The sequence below is a fragment of the Halichondria panicea genome, chromosome 13, assembly GCF_963675165.1.
Source record: "Halichondria panicea chromosome 13, odHalPani1.1, whole genome shotgun sequence".
NCBI lineage: Eukaryota > Metazoa > Porifera > Demospongiae > Suberitida > Halichondriidae > Halichondria > Halichondria panicea.
Window position 1 is genome coordinate 3,934,877 of NC_087389.1, and position 21,647 is coordinate 3,956,523.

Sequence of the window (21,647 nt, forward strand, 5' to 3'; positions counted from 1 at the left end):
CCCACGCATCAGGCAATTTCACTGTTAGCAGGTCTCCTATCGCTGAGATTACACTCACACTCAATGAAAATCCAATCGGATATAAAGGATTAGTATCTATCTTGAAAATGGTTTCAACCAGTGACTTCTCTTTTTCAGAACTAAGTATTCGTAACATCACCGTACCTGACATTATGTCTCAGTCTAGTTCAATGCAAAGAGTAAGGGAAAATCAGATACAAATCAAATCAGATGTTATTCTCAGAGGTGGTACACTCTCAACACCAAGAGTTTATGATAGAGAGAGAGTATCGAACGTAGGCATACTGTGTATCAGATGTATGCGGAGAGTAACGTGACTTCCTGTATCTGTCACAAGCTTGGAATTTGCACACTGACCAATCCAAGCGTGGGTGATGTAATCTATCAACCCATCCAAGTGTGGGTGATGTAATCTACTTTCTTGATAGATGACATCACCCACACTTGGATTGGTCAGTGTGCAAATTCCAAGCTTGTGACAGATACAGGAAGTCACGTTACTCTCCGCATACATCTGATGTACAGTATGCCTACGTTCGATACTCTCTCTCTATCATAAACTCTTGGTATAACTATAATAGGAAAAAAGAAAGAAAAAGCACAATGCCCATTAAATTCCTGGAGACATCATCAATGGCAGGGTATTTTTCTAGCCTGGAGAGCTTAGACTTATCCAACACTCTAAGTGACAATGCTGATGAAAACAAAGTACTACTATGTACACTACTACCTGCTATTGCATCTCACTGCCCTTGTTTGAAAACACTGGATCTGTCTCAAAATAATCTTGGTGTACCTGGAGCATGTGCACTAGGGGACACATTTCATCAATTCATCAGTAGCAAAGAAAGTTTTGACATTAACCTAAGCGAAACTAGTCTTGACAGTGTTGCTGTAATGGTACTTACTGAGAAAATATTAGGCACTTTAAGTGTGAACATAGCCACTGAGGTTGAGCTAAAATTTGATGACAATCCTGTTGGGTATAATGGTCTGGTATCCATCTTCAAACTAGTTGCAACCAGAAACTGTGGGATTTCGCAATTAGAACTCTGCAGTCTGATTGAGCCTAACATAGTTACTTACAATAACATCCAGTTTTGTGCAGATGATCTTGCTGGTAGTAGGCAACTTACAAAAATCAGTATGTACTCCTTTTCAGCTGAGGCTGGGCAGAGAGGGGAAATATACGTAAACTGCCTGGAGGCAGCAATAATAGCAGGTGCTCTACCTAATCTAGAGAAGTTGGATGTATCGAATTTTCTGGGCAATAGTAGATCTACTAATAAATCATTACTGACCAAACTTTTACCAGCCATTGCGTCCTACTGCCCATACTTGGAAGATCTGGATCTCTCTCGGAATAACTTGGGTACACCTGGAGCAACTGCATTAGGTGAAGCATTTTGGCTGCTTATTACTACCAGAAATCAATTGGACCTTGACTTACATAAATGTAATCTTGATAGTGAGGCTGTGACAGCATTCTCTGAGATAATAACCCACAAATTGTCGTCATTAAATACTTTTGTGTTGAGAAAGAGTATGAAATGTGATATAAATCTAAGTGAAAATCCAATTGGGCAGGAAGGCCTCGTAGCCATCTTCAATATTCTCACTTTAAAACACTGTCCAATTAGTAAACTCAGTCTGGACGATCTTGTTCTTGAATCGGGTTCTCAATACAGAAACGCCCAGCAAGTGAATCCAAGTGCAACTGACCTACTATTGCTTCATTCTTGTGTAGAAATTAACAAACTGAAAACTCTGAGTATGTCCAATGCCTGCATTGGTGGAGATTGCAATTGGCACATCAGATACTTGGAGAAAGCAATAAAAACGGGTGCTTTGGCCAATATGGAGGATCTTGACTTATCCAATAGTCTGACAAAGAATGCCCATGTAAATGCATCACTGTTGACTACACTGTTGCCAGCCATTGCTTCCTATTGCCCACATCTTATCGAGCTTAATTTGTCTCAAAACAAACTCTGTGTACCAGCAGCACAGGTGCTGGGAGAAATGTTACCACTTTTTATCAGTGGCAGAAAGCAATTTGACCTTAATCTAAAAGAGTGTTTTCTTGATAGTGAGGCTGTGACAGCAATTACGAGAATATATGCTAGGCCTTACATTTCCTCATCAAATACTTTTTGGATGCGGTCACAGTTCACTCTTTGCCTTAATGAGAATCCGATAGGACATAAAGGGTTACTAGCCATCTTTGCAAACTGTTCGTTTACAAGATTAGAAGTCTGTTATCTCAAAACTGAATCTCACATTCAACAAGATGAGAATTTTTGTGTTGATAATTTGTATCAAAGTACATTAAAAACACTTGACATGGAAAACCATTGGACAAGCCATTGGACACGAAAAAGCAGAGCTAAAGGAGAACTACTGATAAAGTGCCTGAAAACAGCAGCAATTGCAGGTGTGTTGGTAAATTTGGAACGATTAGATTTACGCAAAACTGTACCAGATGCAAACAAAACACTTTTGACACCATTGCTAACTGCAATTGCCTCTTGTTGTCCTCACCTGAATAATCTTAATTTGTCTAACAATGAACTTGGTGTAGCTGGAGCACGTGCATTGGGAGAGACATTTCTGCTGCTTATCAATAGTAGGAAAAGATTCAACCTCGATTTAAGTGAAAACAATCTTGACAGTAAAGCAATGGCAGTGTTTTCTGAAAAGATGGCTGATACTATAACTTCACTACCAAAGTCAGTCTCAATGCTGAATGAATATGATCTTTGTCTTAATGAAAATCCATTTGGATACGAAGGATTTATTACAACATTTCAATTAAAAGATTGTCCAATTACAACCCTGAAAATCAACAACACAATCGTCTGTCCTAATGGTGAAACAAAATGGAATTCAAAATCTGATTCTTTAAGATTTCGTTCTGAAATAATGCAAACTTGTGTGAGCAAATCTGCATTTGAAGGATACTAAATCAAGTAGAGGAGATCATATCAAAGCATTGGAAGCAGTGATAAATACAGGCATATTGCGCAACTTACAGATACTAAATTTATCAAACAGCCTCTTAAATGGTGAACTATTGATCACACTCTTACCATTGATTGCTTGTAACTGTCCAGGCCTCAATGACCTTGATCTTTCTAAAAACAATATTGGTGTGCCAGGAGCAAGCGTTCTAGGAGAAGCTTTTCCACTACTAATTAATAGCAGAAATGTATTCCAGCTTGACTTGAGTGAAAACAACCTAGATAGTATGGCTATGACAGTGTTCACTGAGAAGGTTATTGCAATTAGTAAACTAAAATCTGTATCAATTTCACAATCCACCAAATGTGATATTCACTTGTCATTAAACAAAAATCCACTCAGGTACGAAGATTTGCTAGGAATTTTTAGAATTCTTCAATTTGACTGTTGCAGAATTTCAAAACTAGAGATTGAGGACACAGTCGTTAATGTACTATCAATTGATTTTGCGACTAGTCAACTGGAAAACACACAAAAATTCATGTCTAAATTGCAGAAACTTTGCATGAGCAAAAATACTGCCAGTAGTCGACTTCATCTAAACGCACTTTTTTCAATGTTACCAACAGGTATTTTCACAAATTTGGAGGAGCTAAACTTGGCTCAAACTCTTCTGAGCAATTGTGGTGAGCTACTAAGCATTCTTCTACCATCTCTCTCATCTCACTGCCCTCACCTTGTCGACCTTGATCTATCCGAAAATCACGTTGGAATTGATGGGGCTTGTGCATTGGGAGAAAACTTCCTTCTGCTCACAAGCAATAAGAAGCAGTTTCATCTAGACCTGAGTGAGTGTAGCATTGACAATGAATGTATGATAGCATTTTCTGAACAAATGGCTGAGAAAATGTTTCGATCTACTGAGATTACATTATTCACCGAATGCCATCTTTGTCTTGATAAAAATCCACTTGAATCTACAGGACTATGGGAAATAATGAAAGTTCTTAGCTACGAGAGTTGTCCAATCACCAGACTGGATCTCCGAAGAACTCAACGCACAACCACAAATAGTGGCATTGATGAAATGTCTAATTTCAACACAGTCATGAGTAGTAGGTTGACTACGCTCCATCTAAATGACAACAGACTTAACGGAGACACTCATCTCAAAATATTAACTATAGTGGTGAAGTCAGGACTACTGGCCTCTCTCGAAAAATTTGATCTATCTGAGTCAGTTATTGCTAGGAATGACGAAGCATCATTGACAGAACTCATATCATCTTTATCTACCTATTGCCCTAAGCTAACAAGCTTAGACTTTTCAAACACTAATCTTAATGTACCTGAAGCATGTGCATTAGGTGACAACTTGACACTACTCGTTTATGGTAAAAAACAATTTCATCTCGACTTGAGTAAGACATATTTTGATACTGAAGCATCGATAGCATTCTGTAAAAAAGTAATTGACAAACTACTATCTTCAACGGACACTTCATCTACAAGAGAATTAGAATACAGCAGCTGTGCTCTTTATCTCAACAGAAATCCAATAGGATATAATGGTTTCTTGGCCCTTTTTAAAATGCTCAGCACAAAATTGTGTCCAATTACAAATCTGCAAATCAAAGATACTTACAACTCAACCACTGAAATTAACAGCACTGACCTAGAGGCAGATAGTGTTATGGGCAGTAGGTTGACTACACTTTGTCTTGGTGATAATCAGTTTACCGGAGAAATATATGCAAGAGCATTCAAAGTGGCTGTAAGGGTAGATGTTCTAGAGTTTAGACCTTTCAAATGCTCTCACTTATAACATGGACACAAATGGAGTGCTGCTAACCACACTCTTACCATGCCTTGCCTCTCATTGCCCTAGCCTAGCGACTCTTGATCTCTCCAAAAATAATCTTGGTGTGCCTGGAGCACGCCCACTGGGAGAAACATTCCCACTATTCACAACAAGCAGAAAAGAGTTTACTCTTCATCTAACTAAGGCTAATTTTGACAGTGCTGCTTTACTTGTCTTCTGTGAAGCAATTAAACTATCTTCAATAGAGGAAGTTCCTTTCAGTACGGAAAATTACGACATTGAAAATGTTATGTATCTCAACCAAATCCATTGAACTATGACACTTTGCTAGCAATGTTTAGTGCCCTCAGATGCAGAAGCTGCCAAATCACAACGTTATATCTCAACAACACAGATTACACCACAATGTCTGGCACAAAAGGTATTTTACCTAGCATTGACGCTGATGGCATGAGCAGCTGTTTGACAACACTGCACCTGAATGACAATCATTTTAGTGGTGAAGCACATATAAATGCATTAGAAGAAGCAGTAAGGGCTGACATTTTAGTCAATTTGAAGAAGCTATATTTGTCAAACACTCTCACTATTAACAGCAAGAAAAATGGTGAACTATTGAGTAGGCTGCTGCCTTCAATCGCTCAAAATTCCCCCAAATTAAAGATTTTGGATATTTCAGATAATAATCTAGGTGTTCCTGGAGCATGTGTACTAGGAAAAGTTTTACCAGCTCTCATTGGCAGTAGGGATGAGTTTTACCTTGATTTATGCAATACAGATCTCGATAGCCAAGCTATGACAGCTTTTACACAAGAGGCAATTGACGGGCTGTCTTTATTGACTACCCCACCACCTGCAAATTCCAAACTCCAGCTTAACGATAATCCTATTGGATACGCCGGACTGTTCGCTCTTTTTAAATTATTAAACACTAAAAACTGTGCAATTACAGATCTCAGTCTGACCAACACTGCTTTATATATCCCAGCTATAGAAAATGGTTTTCAGTATGTCAATAACTTAACTACTTCCATTGATGTTACCGTCGTCAGCAATTTACGAATCCTTAACCTCGGAGACAATAGGTTTTGTGGCGTAACCTATATTCGTATGTTGGAGGTAGCCATCCAAAGTGGCATGCTGATCTACCTTGAGGATCTAGACCTGACAAACACCTTTCCCAACGATAGTGACATTAACGGAGCATTGCTCGCATCAATTTTGCCTACAATAGCCAGTTCATGTCCTTACCTTTTATCACTTGACCTGTCACTCAACAATTTGGGTGTTCCTGGAGCATATGCAATAGGAAAAGCTCTTCCAATGCTAACAATTGCCAATATTAGTTTGGTTGACACTTATCTTTTTAGTGAAGCTATAAAAGCTTTTTCAAATGGTTTTGCAAGCACAAGTTGCTTTGCTTGTAATCTCTGCAACTGTATAGTTGATCTCAGCGAAAATTCGATTGGGTCAGATGTTCTACCAGCTCTACTCAGTGTTATTGAAGATAAGAGCTGCCCGATTATAATACTTGATCTTAATCTCACTAATTCGAAAAACCAATGTGTTCAGAAAGTTAGCAGTGAAATTAGCAACAATAGAGGACTAATAACTGTTGACTTACGCAGGAATAATTTGCATGGAGATAACATTTTTGTGTTGGCTGAATTCCTTTCATTGTGCCAATCGCTTGAAAAGCTTCAATGCACAGATTGTTATATTACATCCACTGATGTGAGTAATCTATTTTCACAAATGAAGTCGAGCAGCATAAAACACAACACTTTGAAAGAATGGGATCTTCAAGACAACTTAGTTGGCAACAAAGGAATTGATATATTTCTTGAGAATCTACTCGATTTGTTCCCGGGTCTGGAACAGATTAAACTTGATGGCAATCCAGCCAAGTATGAGCCGAAGAAAAAACTTGAGGAGTTTCTGAAGGTACACGTAGTATATATAAAGTATATAATTATACCCTAAAGGTTTTTCTTACACAAACACAGAGGGGAAAGAAATCTTCTCAATCCCATCATGCTGGAATATCTGACAGTGAAGCAGATGGGAAAATGGAACAAGACCTTACTAAAAAAGAGGTATAAGGCGATAGTATATGAGGTGCATGCATGCACACTGCATCAGTTCAGTAGCCTCTTTCACAAGGCCCCAGGCCATCTCAGTACGGCCTGGGATTGAGACTACAGTATTCAGTAGACTAAATACAGTTGCAGTGCATGGACATGCATGCACTTGCATGAACTGATTGTGTCTGATATAGTAATTATCTAATTAAAGCAGGGATTAATGTGGGACGATTTACTGGAGGAGATGATACAGCACTTCAAGAAGTTGATTGAAGAAAATAATGTACAATCGTGCAATTCTGAATCAGACAAAACAGTAAGTGTAGCACACAATACCAGACAATAATTATAGTGGAGGTATATTATAGTGAAGGCTCAGCTCAGGTCGATCTATAACAATTATATATGTCAAGCTGGGATGGGTAAATAGAATAAGAACATGCATGCAGCTCTACGTGCAATTGCCTTTTCTACAGTTCCCATCACCTGTTATCAGTGATAACTCAGACAGTCATCTCTCAGCCACAGATGAGCCAGATTCATTGTTGGGGGAAATGGATACAGAGGAGGCCATAATGCAAAGAATGGATAAATTGGAAATTCACATCTGTTGAGTATAATTATTTGTTCAATATGTTGCTCATTAACATGCCCACTGTAAGCCTCTTCCCACTGTAAGCCTCTTCTTTCGAATAATAATATGCTTGAGTACAATGCCAGAATCAAATTTGGCTCTTTCATGACATGATTATTGCAATCCACAATGCAAATATGCCCAGCACATTCTCGTTATGTTATACAGGCTCTAGAGAATCTCCACCCGTCAAGATAGACAAACTAACTGGTGTAACAGCATCCCCAGTGACCACACCCTCCCCACACCGCTCTCCCTCAGGTGTGGCCATATATTGATATTTCTGACCATGTGACTACAATTAACCCCTCTAACCCCAACCCAATGTTGTCATAGGAAGTGGTGGACTGAGGACACTGATTATTGAGGAACTGAAGGAACGTACTAAAGTGACCGACTCTCAACTTGATGAACAAATTCAACAAAAAGACATGTTCAAACTTTCCGCTTACTTTGGTAGTGTAGAAGACTACATAAATTACTTAGAACTAACCCCTAGCCAGCAAACTGACATTAAAGACCTAGCGTTAAGAAGAAGCACACAAACCGCCATGACCGAGGTGTTGAAATTGTGGAGAGAGCATAACCCATACACTGCCACGTACCGATCACTATTGGAACTTTTATTGGATATGGGAAAAGGAGAAGTGGCTTCTCAAGTGTGCTACTACCTCAGCTCCAAATGTGAGTTATTGCATTATACAGTAATTGTGTGAGGAGCCTAGTATTCAATTACCGGAATTCTAGAGGTATAAGATCTCCTATATATACATTCATATAATTATACCAACCAAAATCAGTATAGTAGATAGTTAACTCTATCTGATAGAGATATAAGTAGACTCTATATACTTTACTTTCGGCTACCACACAAACTTTTTCCCATCTGCAGGTCAACATACATACATGTAGCAAATCAAAACCATGCACAATATGACCATACCATAGACAATACAGACAACATTAGATTTACTTTTTTTGCACTTAAAAGTAGCGATTATTATAGCATGCATGCTTATCCGTTAAATATTCTTTGCATATACTAGCTCAAATTCCATATAATTATTACAGTCCTATTATCAGAACCGTTGTTGTACACATATGCAATTAGATCTATGGCATCATTCTTTACTCAAAATTTAAGTAAATACTGATTCTACTCATAAAGAGTCTCGATTATAGTGGCTGGCATTCATCTCCCTGTCTCTAAATCTTTTTGTGTACTCTTGTTCTTGCTGTAATCGTCTCTCAAACACCTCCTCAACATCACTCTGGGAGAAACCCTCCTCACCTCTCACTCTGTACTGGTACTTGCACGCACTAATCACGAAACTTACCAGACCAATAAGTGCTATAAACAAGGTCGCAACAAAATATCCAAATTCGCAACTTAATACTGATGTGATCTGACCGGGTTTTACGTATTTCCAGTACTTCTTCAAACTGAATGGGTACACTAAGCTAGCTCCAATCAACTGGTACAGGCCTTTATTTGCAAACAAGATACCTATCAGTACACCCTTCATGGAGTGTGGGCCTTGGGCAGATATGAACTCAAGAGCCGTAGCAAGTAGCAAACTGGGTGCAAGGCCTAACAGAATATTTGGTAGCAGCAAAATCGACCAATGCAATAACAATGGATCGTATGGGCCATCAAGTGGGTGAAGAAACATGCAAGTCGTGTTTTGATCTCCCTTGGTGTGTAAAATAATGTGTCCTGTCAAATCAATGATCAAAATACTGCTAATGGCCAGTATAAACACTACCAGTGCAAAAGTAAGTCGGATAAGAATCTTAGGCACACGGTTTCTTAACACAGAGTACACTAACCAAATATACACAGGGAGCAGTGTGTTACAGATTATGAGGGAAAGGCTTCCACTCTCAAGCAATATCCATTTGGCTGTACAGGTTGAATTATCAAATGTCTCATCTCTTCCAGTATGATGAGAAAATAAGGGGAAAACAGTATACGAAGAAGTGACTTGGAGTGTAAAAATGGGTCCCAAGGCTAAGAGTAAAAGTAAAACACGAAGAAAGGTTTTAACATCATCAACGTCAGAATTTGCAAATGGACCACCAAATACCTCTTTAGCGTAATCAATTCTTGATGGTTTCTTATGATAGGTATATACGAATGCACTTGGGGGACGAACTGGATGTTTATGTTTTCGGGTGAAGTTGATAACACTAAGAATCAATTTGTATGGATTTTTCTGAGCAACCTCCGTATGGAAAAAGCGATACTGGAATAAGTTAACGACCAAAAGAAACGAGAGAATAAGGAAACATACGGATGGCGAGAAAGAAAGAAGTATGTCGGTCCAGGGTCCAATTATTGTGTTTCCTTTACTACATTCAGCAACTACTTTCAAGATATTAATAACCGATACTCCTAGTTGTTCAGCCCAAACGTACCAGTGAACAAACATGCCTAGATAGTGACTAGGCTCATCAAGAAGTTGATCAAATCCAAGTTGAACAATGTTTGAAGTAAATCCTGCCAAGGCTGGTATAAGCAATATAAATGACATAACACCAAGAATCCACTCAAAAACTCTTCTTGTAACAGTTGCTTCAGTAGTTGAAAAGTCAATAGTAGCCAAAATGGTGACCAAGAGTAAGCAAAACCACAGAAACGAGAGACTAATGATTACGGTACGATATCTACCACACCATACATCAGCTATAAATCCACCAAGAGGGTAAAACATGGTAGCTAAAGCTAGTAGGAGATAAACACCTATGATGTAATGTACTGGAGAGTGTACAAAGACGTTTAATGTTTCCATAGCTTTAATAAAAACGGTGGCAGTAACTGATGTTCCCTCATAAATAGCTCCAATGATGAAAGTCCAGGCAAAAATTAACACAACTTGTCGAGATGATATACATATACGACTTGGTGAGAATACAGATATGACTAACCATTTTGATCTTCTTTTTGCAGTTGTGTGAATCAATCTGGATGTTTCATTGGGTAGAGTCTGTTGTTCGGCCATTAGATATATATAATAGTTAGTAGGTTAACGATGATTAAGCAGAGAAGCCTTCAGCAATTAATTCAAAGTTACTACGTCTAATCTCTGGTGAATAGCTGTATAGGACTAATCTATGACTGTGATAACTATGCTATAAACAACAGTATAATACACTGTAGTTATTATCATCATTGAAAGTTAATGCATTAACTTTCAATGATGCATAATAACTACAGTAAGTATACACAAACCGCAAGTATCTAGAAATGTAAACGAAGGTGTCAGACAACATACCATCATGCACTCACCCTAACACATGCACTGGCCGGGAAAACTTGACAGATTCGCAACATTCACAACCATACTGAGAGTTTATACCTTGATAGAGTCAAAAACGAAATCTATAGCTGAGTTCTTTCAAATGTTTAGCTTGCTCTTGTTCTTTCAACTATACTGCTTTCAACTCTGACAGCTCCTTTAAATCTGAGCCGTGAACACAACTATTAAGTCATAGATATACCAAATGCATATACTGCGTACATGTATAATTATATACACACAAACAATACTTCAGGTAGGAACCCCCCCCCCCCCCCCCCCCAATTCAGACCCAAACACAAATACGGCAGGCAAAATGGAAATGAAGTTAGTCTTTGATATTACAGACGGCTCGATCATCAAAAGGGCTATCATCAAGCTATCTGGATTGTGTATACACAGGTAGCATGAGCGTGCCACAGAGAACCTCCTGACTCGAGTCGGAAGGCCTGGAGCTAGGCCAGATAGACCACACCCACTACAGAGTTCTTGAGAAGGACTGTGACAATAACAGATAAAGTATTTGTCTCCAGTGACTGTTGAAGGAGGGCAGGGTACTTGGATTGAGACGGTGAACAGATACTCTGTAGTCTGGGGGTGGGGTGGAGGGGAGTAATTGTGTGACTAGAATATCGAAAATTGAATTTGAAAGGTGGACATGTACACATGCACATATGACTTTTACTATCGAAAGGAATACATTTACTGTATGATAGAATTGTATAAAGCTAGATCTATTAGTATGACTTGTCTAAAGTTTAATGTGAAAGGTAGAATGGTATATACACACAATTAAGGCAGCTAGTAGTGTATGTTGAAAATGCACTGTTTACACATAGACAGAAAAGGATCTATGTTTTACATTCATGACAACTTAAGTAACAACAGGCACGCTCTCACTCAAACCCTGCCACAATGTGACCTGGGATCGGTCGATAATGTGTCCCACGATTGGCCAGGCCACGAGGCCAAGTAGACCACCGCCTGCCTTCATATATGAAGTGTACTTGTAAAATGGTAAACACAAGGCAATTATAGGTCTATAGTATATATTGCATGTTGAAAAACAATGTTTTGCATTCACAATGATTAAGTGCTGCTGCCTATGGAGAGAGGTCAGAGGAGGAATGCCAGTGTCAAAAGGTCACTAATTAAAACACCACGTGGCCCTATGTTTTACATGTAAAACTGAGTTTACCCTCGCGCCCCTGAGTTTATACACCATCAATAGCTTGATCCTCTTTACAATCACAACAGAAATCGGTTGAACTATCCCGCCCCAAAGGAATTAGCTTGAGCTATGGCTTGAGAGAGGAGATCCAGGATTTAATATTGCAACCTTTGACCTTTTATTGCATTCTTCAAAACCACAAGATATGGAAATTAGCCTTCTGTGGCTAGGGTATAAATTTTGATGTACTGGCTTGCTGCACTGGATAGATCTAGCTTTCCAAGCAGGCAACTAAAGAACAGAAGCGCTAAGCTGCTATATGCAGCAAAGGTCAAGAACCCAGAACTAATCCTTCATTAAACGTGACCCTATTGACCCTGGCGTTCCTCCTCTGGAGAGAGGTCATGCAGATTTTTCCAGAGATTTTAAGCTTTCGGGCAATTTCAATGTTTTAATTAGCACACATGGCTTCAATTGCTTTTGGTTGATTACATATTTGATATAATTATTTGTATACTTATAGTGGTGATTCATTGCACTAAAGTAAAGGATTAACACAAAACACCTTTAGTCTTCATTATTCCGTGCGTTTTCTCAGCATCTTCAATAGACGGAGGATGAACAAGATAGTCCTTGCACTTATCTTGACGCCACTTCTTTACATTCATATCTGAACGAAATCGACTGTCACGTTTCATTTCTAAGTTGAATGGACTGATCCAAGCTCCAACTGAGACATCTTCATTGTTGTAGAGTTGTAAGACCATCAACATTGATAGCAATTCTGTATTTAGATAATACATAACCCCCTCCCAATGCATACGGCAGGTATTTGTCACACAACTTCCAATTTGGTTCCGCCCACTTTCCTTCTTTCCTTGGAGTACTTTGTGATGCAACCAAACCCCAGTAGAGTGGTTTTCCGCTAGTTCTTCCAATTCAATCTGATCCAACTTAGGGAACGAGTTTTCGTCAATTTTCAGTACAAAGGAGTAGTCTGTGTTTTTGTCTACCCACACAAAGGTATGTAAAACTTTCCTGGTGAGGTTATTGTATGAATCCAGGTGATCGGTCAAAAGTAATAAATCACCAAACTTCTTGCTCTCTGAAATCAGCGAATCTCTTTCGTTAACATTCCGATCAAGGGCTCCTATAACAAACTTGACTGCAAACTTCTTTTTGTGTTCGACATAGCTACCCACCCAAGTCTTCCTAATCACATCTCTCCTAGCTCTGTTTTCAGGTGTTTCAATGACCATCACGAGTAAAACATTATTTGGATTATTAGCTGTTTCAGGCAAATCATTGGATACAGCTGTGGCATCTGTTGGTTGGCTCCATTGATTGTGATTCAGCTGCTCACATTGGGTTTCAAAAGACAATTTGGCTAGGTACCATAGAGTTGCAGTATATATGGTTGAAACTAGTAGCAACACAGCAAACTCTTTATACATTCTAATAACAAAACGCATACTGACAAGGAATTCTGATCAACCTTCTACTCATAAGTCAGCCTGCCTAGCTTTTGTGACCACCTGCTACATAGATAGTTACTTCCTCCTATTCAATGCATATACAATGACATGCTTCCTTATATAGAGTAAGTAATCAAACACAATGGAGGTTTATTCTAAGGAAACAAGCAGTGGTATACTATTTTACACCATCTGATTAAGTACCATAATGCGGGTAAATTTCGTGGGGTAAAAAATTCGTTTATCTGGAAAACGGTGGTTTTCGTGAGTAAACATTTCATTGCCTGCACTGCATTCATACGTTCCGGTAAGCCACGCCTACGTTAACATTTCGTGGCGGTCAGCTTGCCCACGAAAATAATGAATTTTTACCCCATGCACAAAATTACCTGCTATACGGTATAAATTATATATATAATGCAAAACTACTAAGCATTCAGGAGCTGTCAAAACAAGTCTCATGCATTGACCAATAGTCTCCGGTAGTCCAAGCTTTGCAAAAAAAGGTCGCAGTTCCTTGATAACTGCAAATGAGGTTAAAGAGTACAAAAAAGGTACAAAAAGCTTCCACCTACTTGTTGGAATGGGCATCAATCAGCCAAATACATTCGTTCGTTTACTGGTCCAGCATAGCTGAGCCCAAGGGCGTACTGGCCAATTCCAGGGATGCAAAGGTGCAGCGGCGGGTGCTGCTGCCTAAACCACTTGATTTTATAGTTTGAAAATGCACGAATCAAAATCCAAGAGAACGTGGCGAATCCGATTGAAGCTGTTAAATTTCGTCGCATTACAACCGTTGAGCAGTTACGGCTGGAATTCACACGCACACGCACACGCACACGCACACGCACACGCACAGTCAGCTTTACCATATAAAAAGTATTAGCTTATTTGCAGCTATATATAGTTTCCACCGAGGCAACAGCACCTGTGGTGCTCTCATTATTAGTCCATTGGCTACCCCACAAAGCTGCTGCGATGACGATAGGGACCAGCTCTTTTGCTGTGATATTGATAGCTTCCCATGATGGCGGCCATGACGCCTGAAACCACGTGTTGCAAAAGATTGCGCCGCATCCGTAAGAACCTGATGCATCCGACGTGACTTCCAGAGTAGTTTTGGCTCCGGGAAAAAACGACTTGCCGTTCCATCCCTGGAGAAATGTGTTCCACCATGCTAAATCGGCTTGTGCACATAGATTGAGGCGCAGATGGTGGTGTGGCTGCAGTGTGCGTGGAAGAATGGAGAATAAGCTGCGAAGGAACGTTCTGCCCTGAGGTGTAACAGTAGCCGCATGAGACAGATACCCTAGCAATGAATCCAGTTGGTGCATGCCGTGTGCAAGAACGTTTGTGTGACCATTCTCTCAACAGCTGTTGAGTGCGATGTAATTTATCACGGGGTATAGTTGCAGTTTGAATGTGTGTGTATTAATAAGGATCCCTAAGAATGTTAGTGTGGTGGTTGGACCTTCGGTTTTTTGTGATGCCACTGGGATTCCGAGGGAGTCGAGTGTTGCTAATGCTGTATCTCGTGTACGCTTCCCCTGATCGCAATTTGGGGGTGCTAAGAAGAGGAAGTCGTCTAAGTAGTGTATCTGATGTTGAATGCCCCTGCAATGGAGTACCCATGCGGTGAGATCTGCCACGGTGTTGAAAAGTTTAGGGGCTGAACGTAACCCGAATGGTAGGGCATGATCAAGATAGAGTTGACCCTGCCATGTGATGCCCAGCAGCGTATAGTCTGCAGGATGGACAGGGACAATCCTGTATGCGTCCTTGAGATCTAGCTTGATGAGTTGTGTGTCGCGGCCTAAAAGGTTGATAATGTTTACGGCATCGTGGACCGTAGCATATTGCATGGAGCAAAGAGCAGTTGGAATGCCGTCGTTGACGCTGTGCCCGTAGGGTGCTGATAGATCACAAATCAATCTCCATTTGTTCGCCTGGTGTGCTTTTGGGACGAGGCCCAGAGGGCTGATGTTTTGTTTGTAACTCATTATTGGGCCTAGCATGCGATTGGCTGCTAACTCTGTACAAAGTCTTTCCTGCACAAAGTGTGGGTTTGCTAGTGCAGAGAGATGATTACGGGTGTAGGAGCGAAGGTGATCTCGGGGGGCCATGAAAGCCAATACGAAAGCCCTCTTGGATGCTTTTATACATATACGATGCATAGCATTGGTCGGGGTGTGCCCGCAGAAAGGGCTCTAGCTGAACAAGATTGATAGGAGATGTGTAACGAGGGCACTTTGTGTAATTCTCCATCAGCGACGAGCCTGCCGTAAGCGTCTGTAAGTCGTAAGTCTTTCCGGATTTGATGTTTGCGCACGGCAAGTCCCGCCTATAGATAGCACCTGCAGCAGGAAAGATAAATATGGCTTAGGAGGCATGCATGCGTATTGCGTGACGCAACTAATATGAGCCTGCACGCACCAACGCAAATGACAATATGACGGCAGAGAAAGTGCATTTACTTGCAAAACAACACAAAACAACAGCATAATTATTTGTAAGATAATATACATTAAATGCAAAGAGACAAACTAGCTGCTCGCATCATGAGTTCAGTGGAATTCGTTTACAAAGACTTTCGGAATGGTCTCCTCTGCTTGAAGAACGAGTCGCCTGGTGTTTTGGGGCATTCACAAGCAGGATGAGGTGCTGCACCAGGGCATGTAGCACAAACATAGTTGTACGTGCATGTGCCGGGATAGATGCAGGAACCTCGATTCCACACCCTTGTCTTTGTATGCGTAAACGTTGGTGGAGGAGGATGGGATTTCGGGTGAAGGTACGCCAAGGCACATTCATTCCTGGTGTGATCGACCCTGCGACAAAGGGAGCAGAGGAGGCGACTAAGTTTATCCGTGAAATTTCCAAGGATGGTTGTGGCGTGAAGTGCTGGGGAGAGGGTGTTCCAGGGCAGCTTGTTGCCGGAAAGAGTCCAGCCAGCCGAGGTGTCTGTGACGAGAGGCCTCTAGGATCATTAGCCAGGCATAGGCAAGCTTATCTTTTGTGGGGGTGAGGATTGCTGTGTAAGTCAGGAAGCAATACAACCATGATGGCAATGTGAGGACATCCCTCATGCGGGGGCGTGATGCTGTGGAGTTGCTCTAGTAGGGAGATGTTGTCGGCCAGCAATTCTCGCATCTCCACAAATTGACCAGATCGAATCTTGTCGACAATTTTTTGTGGGATGGGCGCTTCTGCCGGTGAGTCCGCTTCCATAGGATGACTGTGGCAATTGGTATGTAGATGGGGCGCTGAGTTGGTTTTGGGTCAACGGGACCAAAGGTAACAGCGCTGGTGGTGGTATGGCCCCAAGGGCTGCTATGAGGGTTGGATTAGATATTAGTGAGGCGAAGTGCTCGTAAGAATTGATGAGTGAATGAGGAAAACAAAACAAAAAGCAGAAGCGTGAGATATAGCCACGCGAGTGAATAGTGTGATTTGTCCTACTCAATACCAGCAAGTAAATATACTGCTCTGCTCATTAGTATTGGATAGGACTCTAGCCAAATCGAATACTTATCATGCTCATGCAATAGTACGGAATAGGGCCAAGACCATGTGAATGAGCGGTGTGGTTTTTTTTCTTTTCTGTTTTTTTGCTGTGCAATAGTATACTGAACAGGACTATAGTAGCCAAAGCCACAAGTGAGTAGTGCATAGTGCTGCTCAAGCTGTTAGTCTGAGTCAGTTTGCCCTAGCCAAGCCACAAGAGTAAATAGTGCATAGTGGTTATCAAGGCTTATCATGCAAGCACTCACTGTTAATGACATAGTGCTTATCATGCAAGCACTCATTGTTAATGATGCTTGCGGTTTCCTGCTGTGCAATAGTACTGAATATAGGACTATAGTAGCCAAAGCCACAAGTCAGTAGTGCTGTTACATGTAGTCTGAGTCAGTTTGCCCTAGCCAAGCCACAAGAGTAAATAGTGGGTAGTGCTTATCAATAGGACTGTAGTGTTAAGCCCACTGTCATAGTGCTTACCATGCATGAGATACTATGCAGTGCTATATATAGTCATACTGGGCAGCAAGTGTTTGATGCAGTGTGGGACATGGCTAAACTGCTGCTCCAGACGCTGGCAATTAGCTATAATTATGGCAGCAATGGGAAAGTAATCAACAGGTGTACTCCACAACGCTATGCGAGAAGCATAAAAAAATCGACAATCACATGATAATTATATGTACAAAGCACTAGCAATGTATTTATAACACCAACCTTGGAGGGTGGTGGGGATGAGCGTCCCTATCCCTTGTGTGGGTTGATATTGTGGAGGCTGCACGGTCTGTGCAATGGGCATCGCTTGTTGTTGCAGGCGGTTGATTGCCGCTGTTGTCCTGTGGTGAGCAGTGTCTGCTGCTGAGAGGGGTACTGCTGTGGCTGTGGTAGAGAGTTGACTGGCTCCTGTGGGTCCTGGGATTGGGTTGAAACGGGCAGGGAGCTTACTGCCACGCGTTGGGCCTCTAGTTCGGCCTGCATTTCATTTGGTATGACTTGCAAAAATGCTGTGAAGTTGGCTTGGGCAGGTGGTGGGGCTGGTGGTGCTGGAGGCTGTCCAGCGGTGATTGGGACTACCTGTCCAGGAGGAGTTGCCGTCGAATTGTTTCGTGTGGCAGCTCGAGTAGATCGTCGGCTAGTCGCTGTGGATCTGGTAGTTCTAGTCCTCTTTCCACGTGGCATCGTGGAGTGGTATAGTTAGACCAAAGTTAGACAAAGACTTTGCAGCTGACAACTGAATATGTTTATGCTTGTGATAGAGCTAGCAGTAGCTATAGTGCACAATAATTGTATTATGCACATTATGTGCAACACATGACCCTTATACCTGGCCTTGCATTTGACCACAATTATGCTGCTAAACAGGAAATCTGATGTTAACTGCATTTAAATGCATGCCTATTTAATTCATTAAGCATGCAAGATTGTTATTATAATTATCCGAAGAGTGTTGGTTGCTTGTAATACACACATTCCACACACAATTTACCTTCTCTTTCTCGTATACGGCCTGCTACTTCCTCACTGCCTCCTGTTCATCTTCCTCCACCTCGGAAGAAGAGGAGCTCTCCACCTGATAGTCCACTGCTTCACAGGCACCGTCCTACAAAATGAGAAGGGTGTGACATACGTATTGGATAGTCAATGTATACACTAAATTGTGAGTCTCAGACTCTGGTACAATAGCAGCACTCACATTGTGAATGTGCTAATTAAGTCAATAATTAGTTGACATTCATAATACCATTTTCCGTTTTGATAAAATAATAGTGAATGTATGCAATTTGGTCGTCATGATATTGTCATAACTTATGTCAGATACGTTAAAATGTCATATTCCTTGGTTAAAAAGGGCTTCCATCTACCGTATATAGCGGGTAATTTCTTGGGGTAAAATATTTGTTGTTTTCGTGGGCAAGCTGACCTCCACGAACTTTTAACGCAGGCATGGCTTACCGGAACGTACGAATGCAGTGCAGGCAATGAGACTCACCGAACATTTTTACTGGCGAAAACCACTGTTTTCGAGTTTAATGAATTTTTACCCCACGAAAATTACCCGCTATACGGTATAACATTATATTTAGTGATAATTAGCAATTTCATGTAGAAGTCTTAGCTGGCACAACTTGACAACCACAAAAAGCATAAATGAAGCCATAATTCATAACTTTCAGTTGCATGATAATGTAAAAAACACACACACAGAATAGAACATGAACATAAGCATTAACAAAACTCCTTTACTCTTCATTAGTTTGTGAGTTTTCTCCGTATCTTCAATAGACAGATGATGAACAAGAAGATAGTCCTTACACTGTTTGTGATCCCAACTTTTATCTACCTTTGTACGAAATCGTTCGTCATTTTTTCTTTCTGAGTCAAATGGACTGATCCAAGCTCCAACTGAGACATCTTCGTTGTTGTAGAGTTTAAGACCGTCAGCATTGATAGCAATTCTGTGTATAAGGTATTTAGATAATACATAACCCCCTCCAAATGCATACGGCAGGTACTTGTCACACAACTTCCAATTTGGTTCCGCCCACTTTCCTTCTTTCCTTGGAGTACTTTGTGATGCAACCAAACCCCAGTAGAGTGGTTTTCCGCTAGTTCTTTCTTTCAATTCCAATTCAATCTGATCCAACTTAGGGAACGAGTCTTCGTCAATTTTCAGTACAAAGGAGTAGTTTGTGTTCTTGTCTACCCACACAAAGGTATGTAAAACTTTCCTGGTGAGGTTCTTGTATGAATCCAGGTGATCGGTCAAAAGTAATACATCGCCAAACGTCTTATTCTCAGAAATCAGCGACTCTGTTTTGTTAGCATTCAGATCAAGGGTTCCTATAACAAACTTGACTGCAAACTTCTTTTTGTGTTCGACATAGCTACCCACCCAAGTCTTCCTAATCACATCTCTCCTAGCTCTGTTCTCGGGTGTTGAAATGACCATCACAAGTAGTACATTATTTAGAATATTAGCTGTTTCAGGCAAGTCATTGGATACAGCTGTGGCATCTGTTGGTTGGCTCCATTGATTGTGATTCAGCTGCTCACATTGGGTTTCAAAAGACAATTTGGCTAGGTACCATAGAGTTGCAGTATATATAGTTAAAACTAGTAGCAACACAGCAAACTCTTTATACATTCTAATAACAAAACGCATACTGACAAGGAATTCTGATCAACCTTCTACTCATAAGTCAGCCTAGCTTTTGTGACCTGAATGTGTAACTGAGCAATTACCTACTACATAGACTTCCTCCCGCATAGTGTCTACAATGACATGCTTCCTTATATAGAATACATGCAGACCCAGTGGATGTTCATCTAAGAAAACAAGCAGCATAAGCAGTGATCATGATACTATTTTACACCATCTGATTAAGTATGTACAGCTTACTATGTACTATATATGCAGATGCAAAACTACTAAGCATTCAGGAGCTGTCAAAACAAGTCTCATTGACTGTAACAATAGTCTCTGGTAGTTCAAGCTTCGCAAACAAAGGTCGCAGTTTCTCGATAAGTGCAGATGAGGTTGAAAAGGAGGTATAAAAAGCTTCCACTTACTTGGAATGGGCATCAAATGACAATCGGCCAAATATACATTCGTTCGTTTACTGGTCCAGCATAGCCGAGCCCAAGGGTGTACTGGCCAACTCCAGGGGTGCAAAGGTGCAGCGACGGATGCTGCTGCCTGAACCACTTGACATTCGGCACATAATCCAACTATTGTCTCGATATTGTCATTGATCCTTGGCCACCAAACATATGACACTGCATGCAATGTGCTGTACATAGAAATGTTAAAATTGATCACGTTAAAAAGTAAAGAGAATCTAGCTCTAAAGGTCGACTAAGCAACGCAGCCACTATATCACTAAACAAACTAGAGCACTAAAGTGCAAACGCTCGGCTGGTGACATGATAATAAAGAAACCAGAAGATCTATATAGAAACAGTTGAAATACAACCTGAGTATGGTAAAAACTAAAATATTCGCGAGCGCGAAATCATAACGCGTAGTGTTTCACCCGTTGACACAGGGCGGCCTGGTCGTCTCCAATCCCTTTCCTGTTTTATCTAGTGCAATAAGGTAACTCAGTAGGTTCAATGGAAGTCGGGGTCACCACTGGCATGATGTGGTCAATAATGACAATATACTGGATGATATTGTAATGAAATTCATCGTATTCTCTGTATACCACCCCGCTTTGAATGGACTAGCCGAGAATGCAGTCCAAATCGTGAAGATTGGCTTGTTTGCCTACCTATTTGTTTGCCTACCACAGAAGACTAACACTGCATGGAGTTTCTCCTGCCCAAATATTTTGGGACGTAGACCTCGGTCCAGATTAGATATCTTACGACCAACTGACAGCTGAAAAAGTAGATAATCAGCAATTCTACTAAAAGGGCAAACACAGCTCATGATAGATCATTCGTTTGGTATCACCAGGGTGATAAGTAGTTGCCTGGAACTATAGAGAAACAAACTGGTCCGGTGTCTTTTGCTATTAAGTGATGGATGCCACCAGGACTAAGCTCGGGAATGACTAATTGAATCCAAACTACTTGCGAGTGAAGTGACTGTCGAAGTTCACACCTTAGTTCAGACCTAGCTGCCCGGCACCCGTTCCCAATGGGTGGCCGGGGGACATGCT

At 40.9% G+C, this 21,647-nt stretch overlaps 2 protein-coding genes across 3 annotated transcripts; one reads left to right on the forward strand and one right to left on the reverse strand.

Moving 5' to 3' along the window:
- Window positions 1-593: 593 nt before the first annotated feature.
- LOC135346858 (uncharacterized) lies at window positions 594-9,184 on the forward strand. Of its 2 annotated transcripts, none has more exons than XM_064544617.1 (7): window positions 594-6,748; window positions 6,811-6,900; window positions 7,100-7,204; window positions 7,365-7,497; window positions 7,691-7,783; window positions 7,859-8,206; window positions 8,415-9,184. In XM_064544617.1, the coding sequence occupies exons 1-7, from the start codon at window positions 5,138-5,140 to the stop codon at window positions 8,432-8,434; spliced, it is 2,400 nt and encodes a 799-aa protein (XP_064400687.1). In that variant the 5' UTR covers window positions 594-5,137; the 3' UTR covers window positions 8,435-9,184. The 2 variants fall into 2 exon arrangements, with proteins under 2 accessions (XP_064400687.1, XP_064400688.1); XM_064544618.1 differs by having other exon boundaries at window positions 7,103-7,204.
- A 9,909-nt stretch (window positions 9,185-19,093) lies between these two features.
- LOC135346859 (beta-1,3-galactosyltransferase 6-like) lies at window positions 19,094-20,245 on the reverse strand. Its single transcript, XM_064544619.1, has one exon. The coding sequence runs from the start codon at window positions 20,144-20,146 to the stop codon at window positions 19,154-19,156; it is 993 nt and encodes a 330-aa protein (XP_064400689.1). The 5' UTR covers window positions 20,147-20,245; the 3' UTR covers window positions 19,094-19,153.
- Between the last annotated feature and the right edge of the window lie 1,402 nt (window positions 20,246-21,647).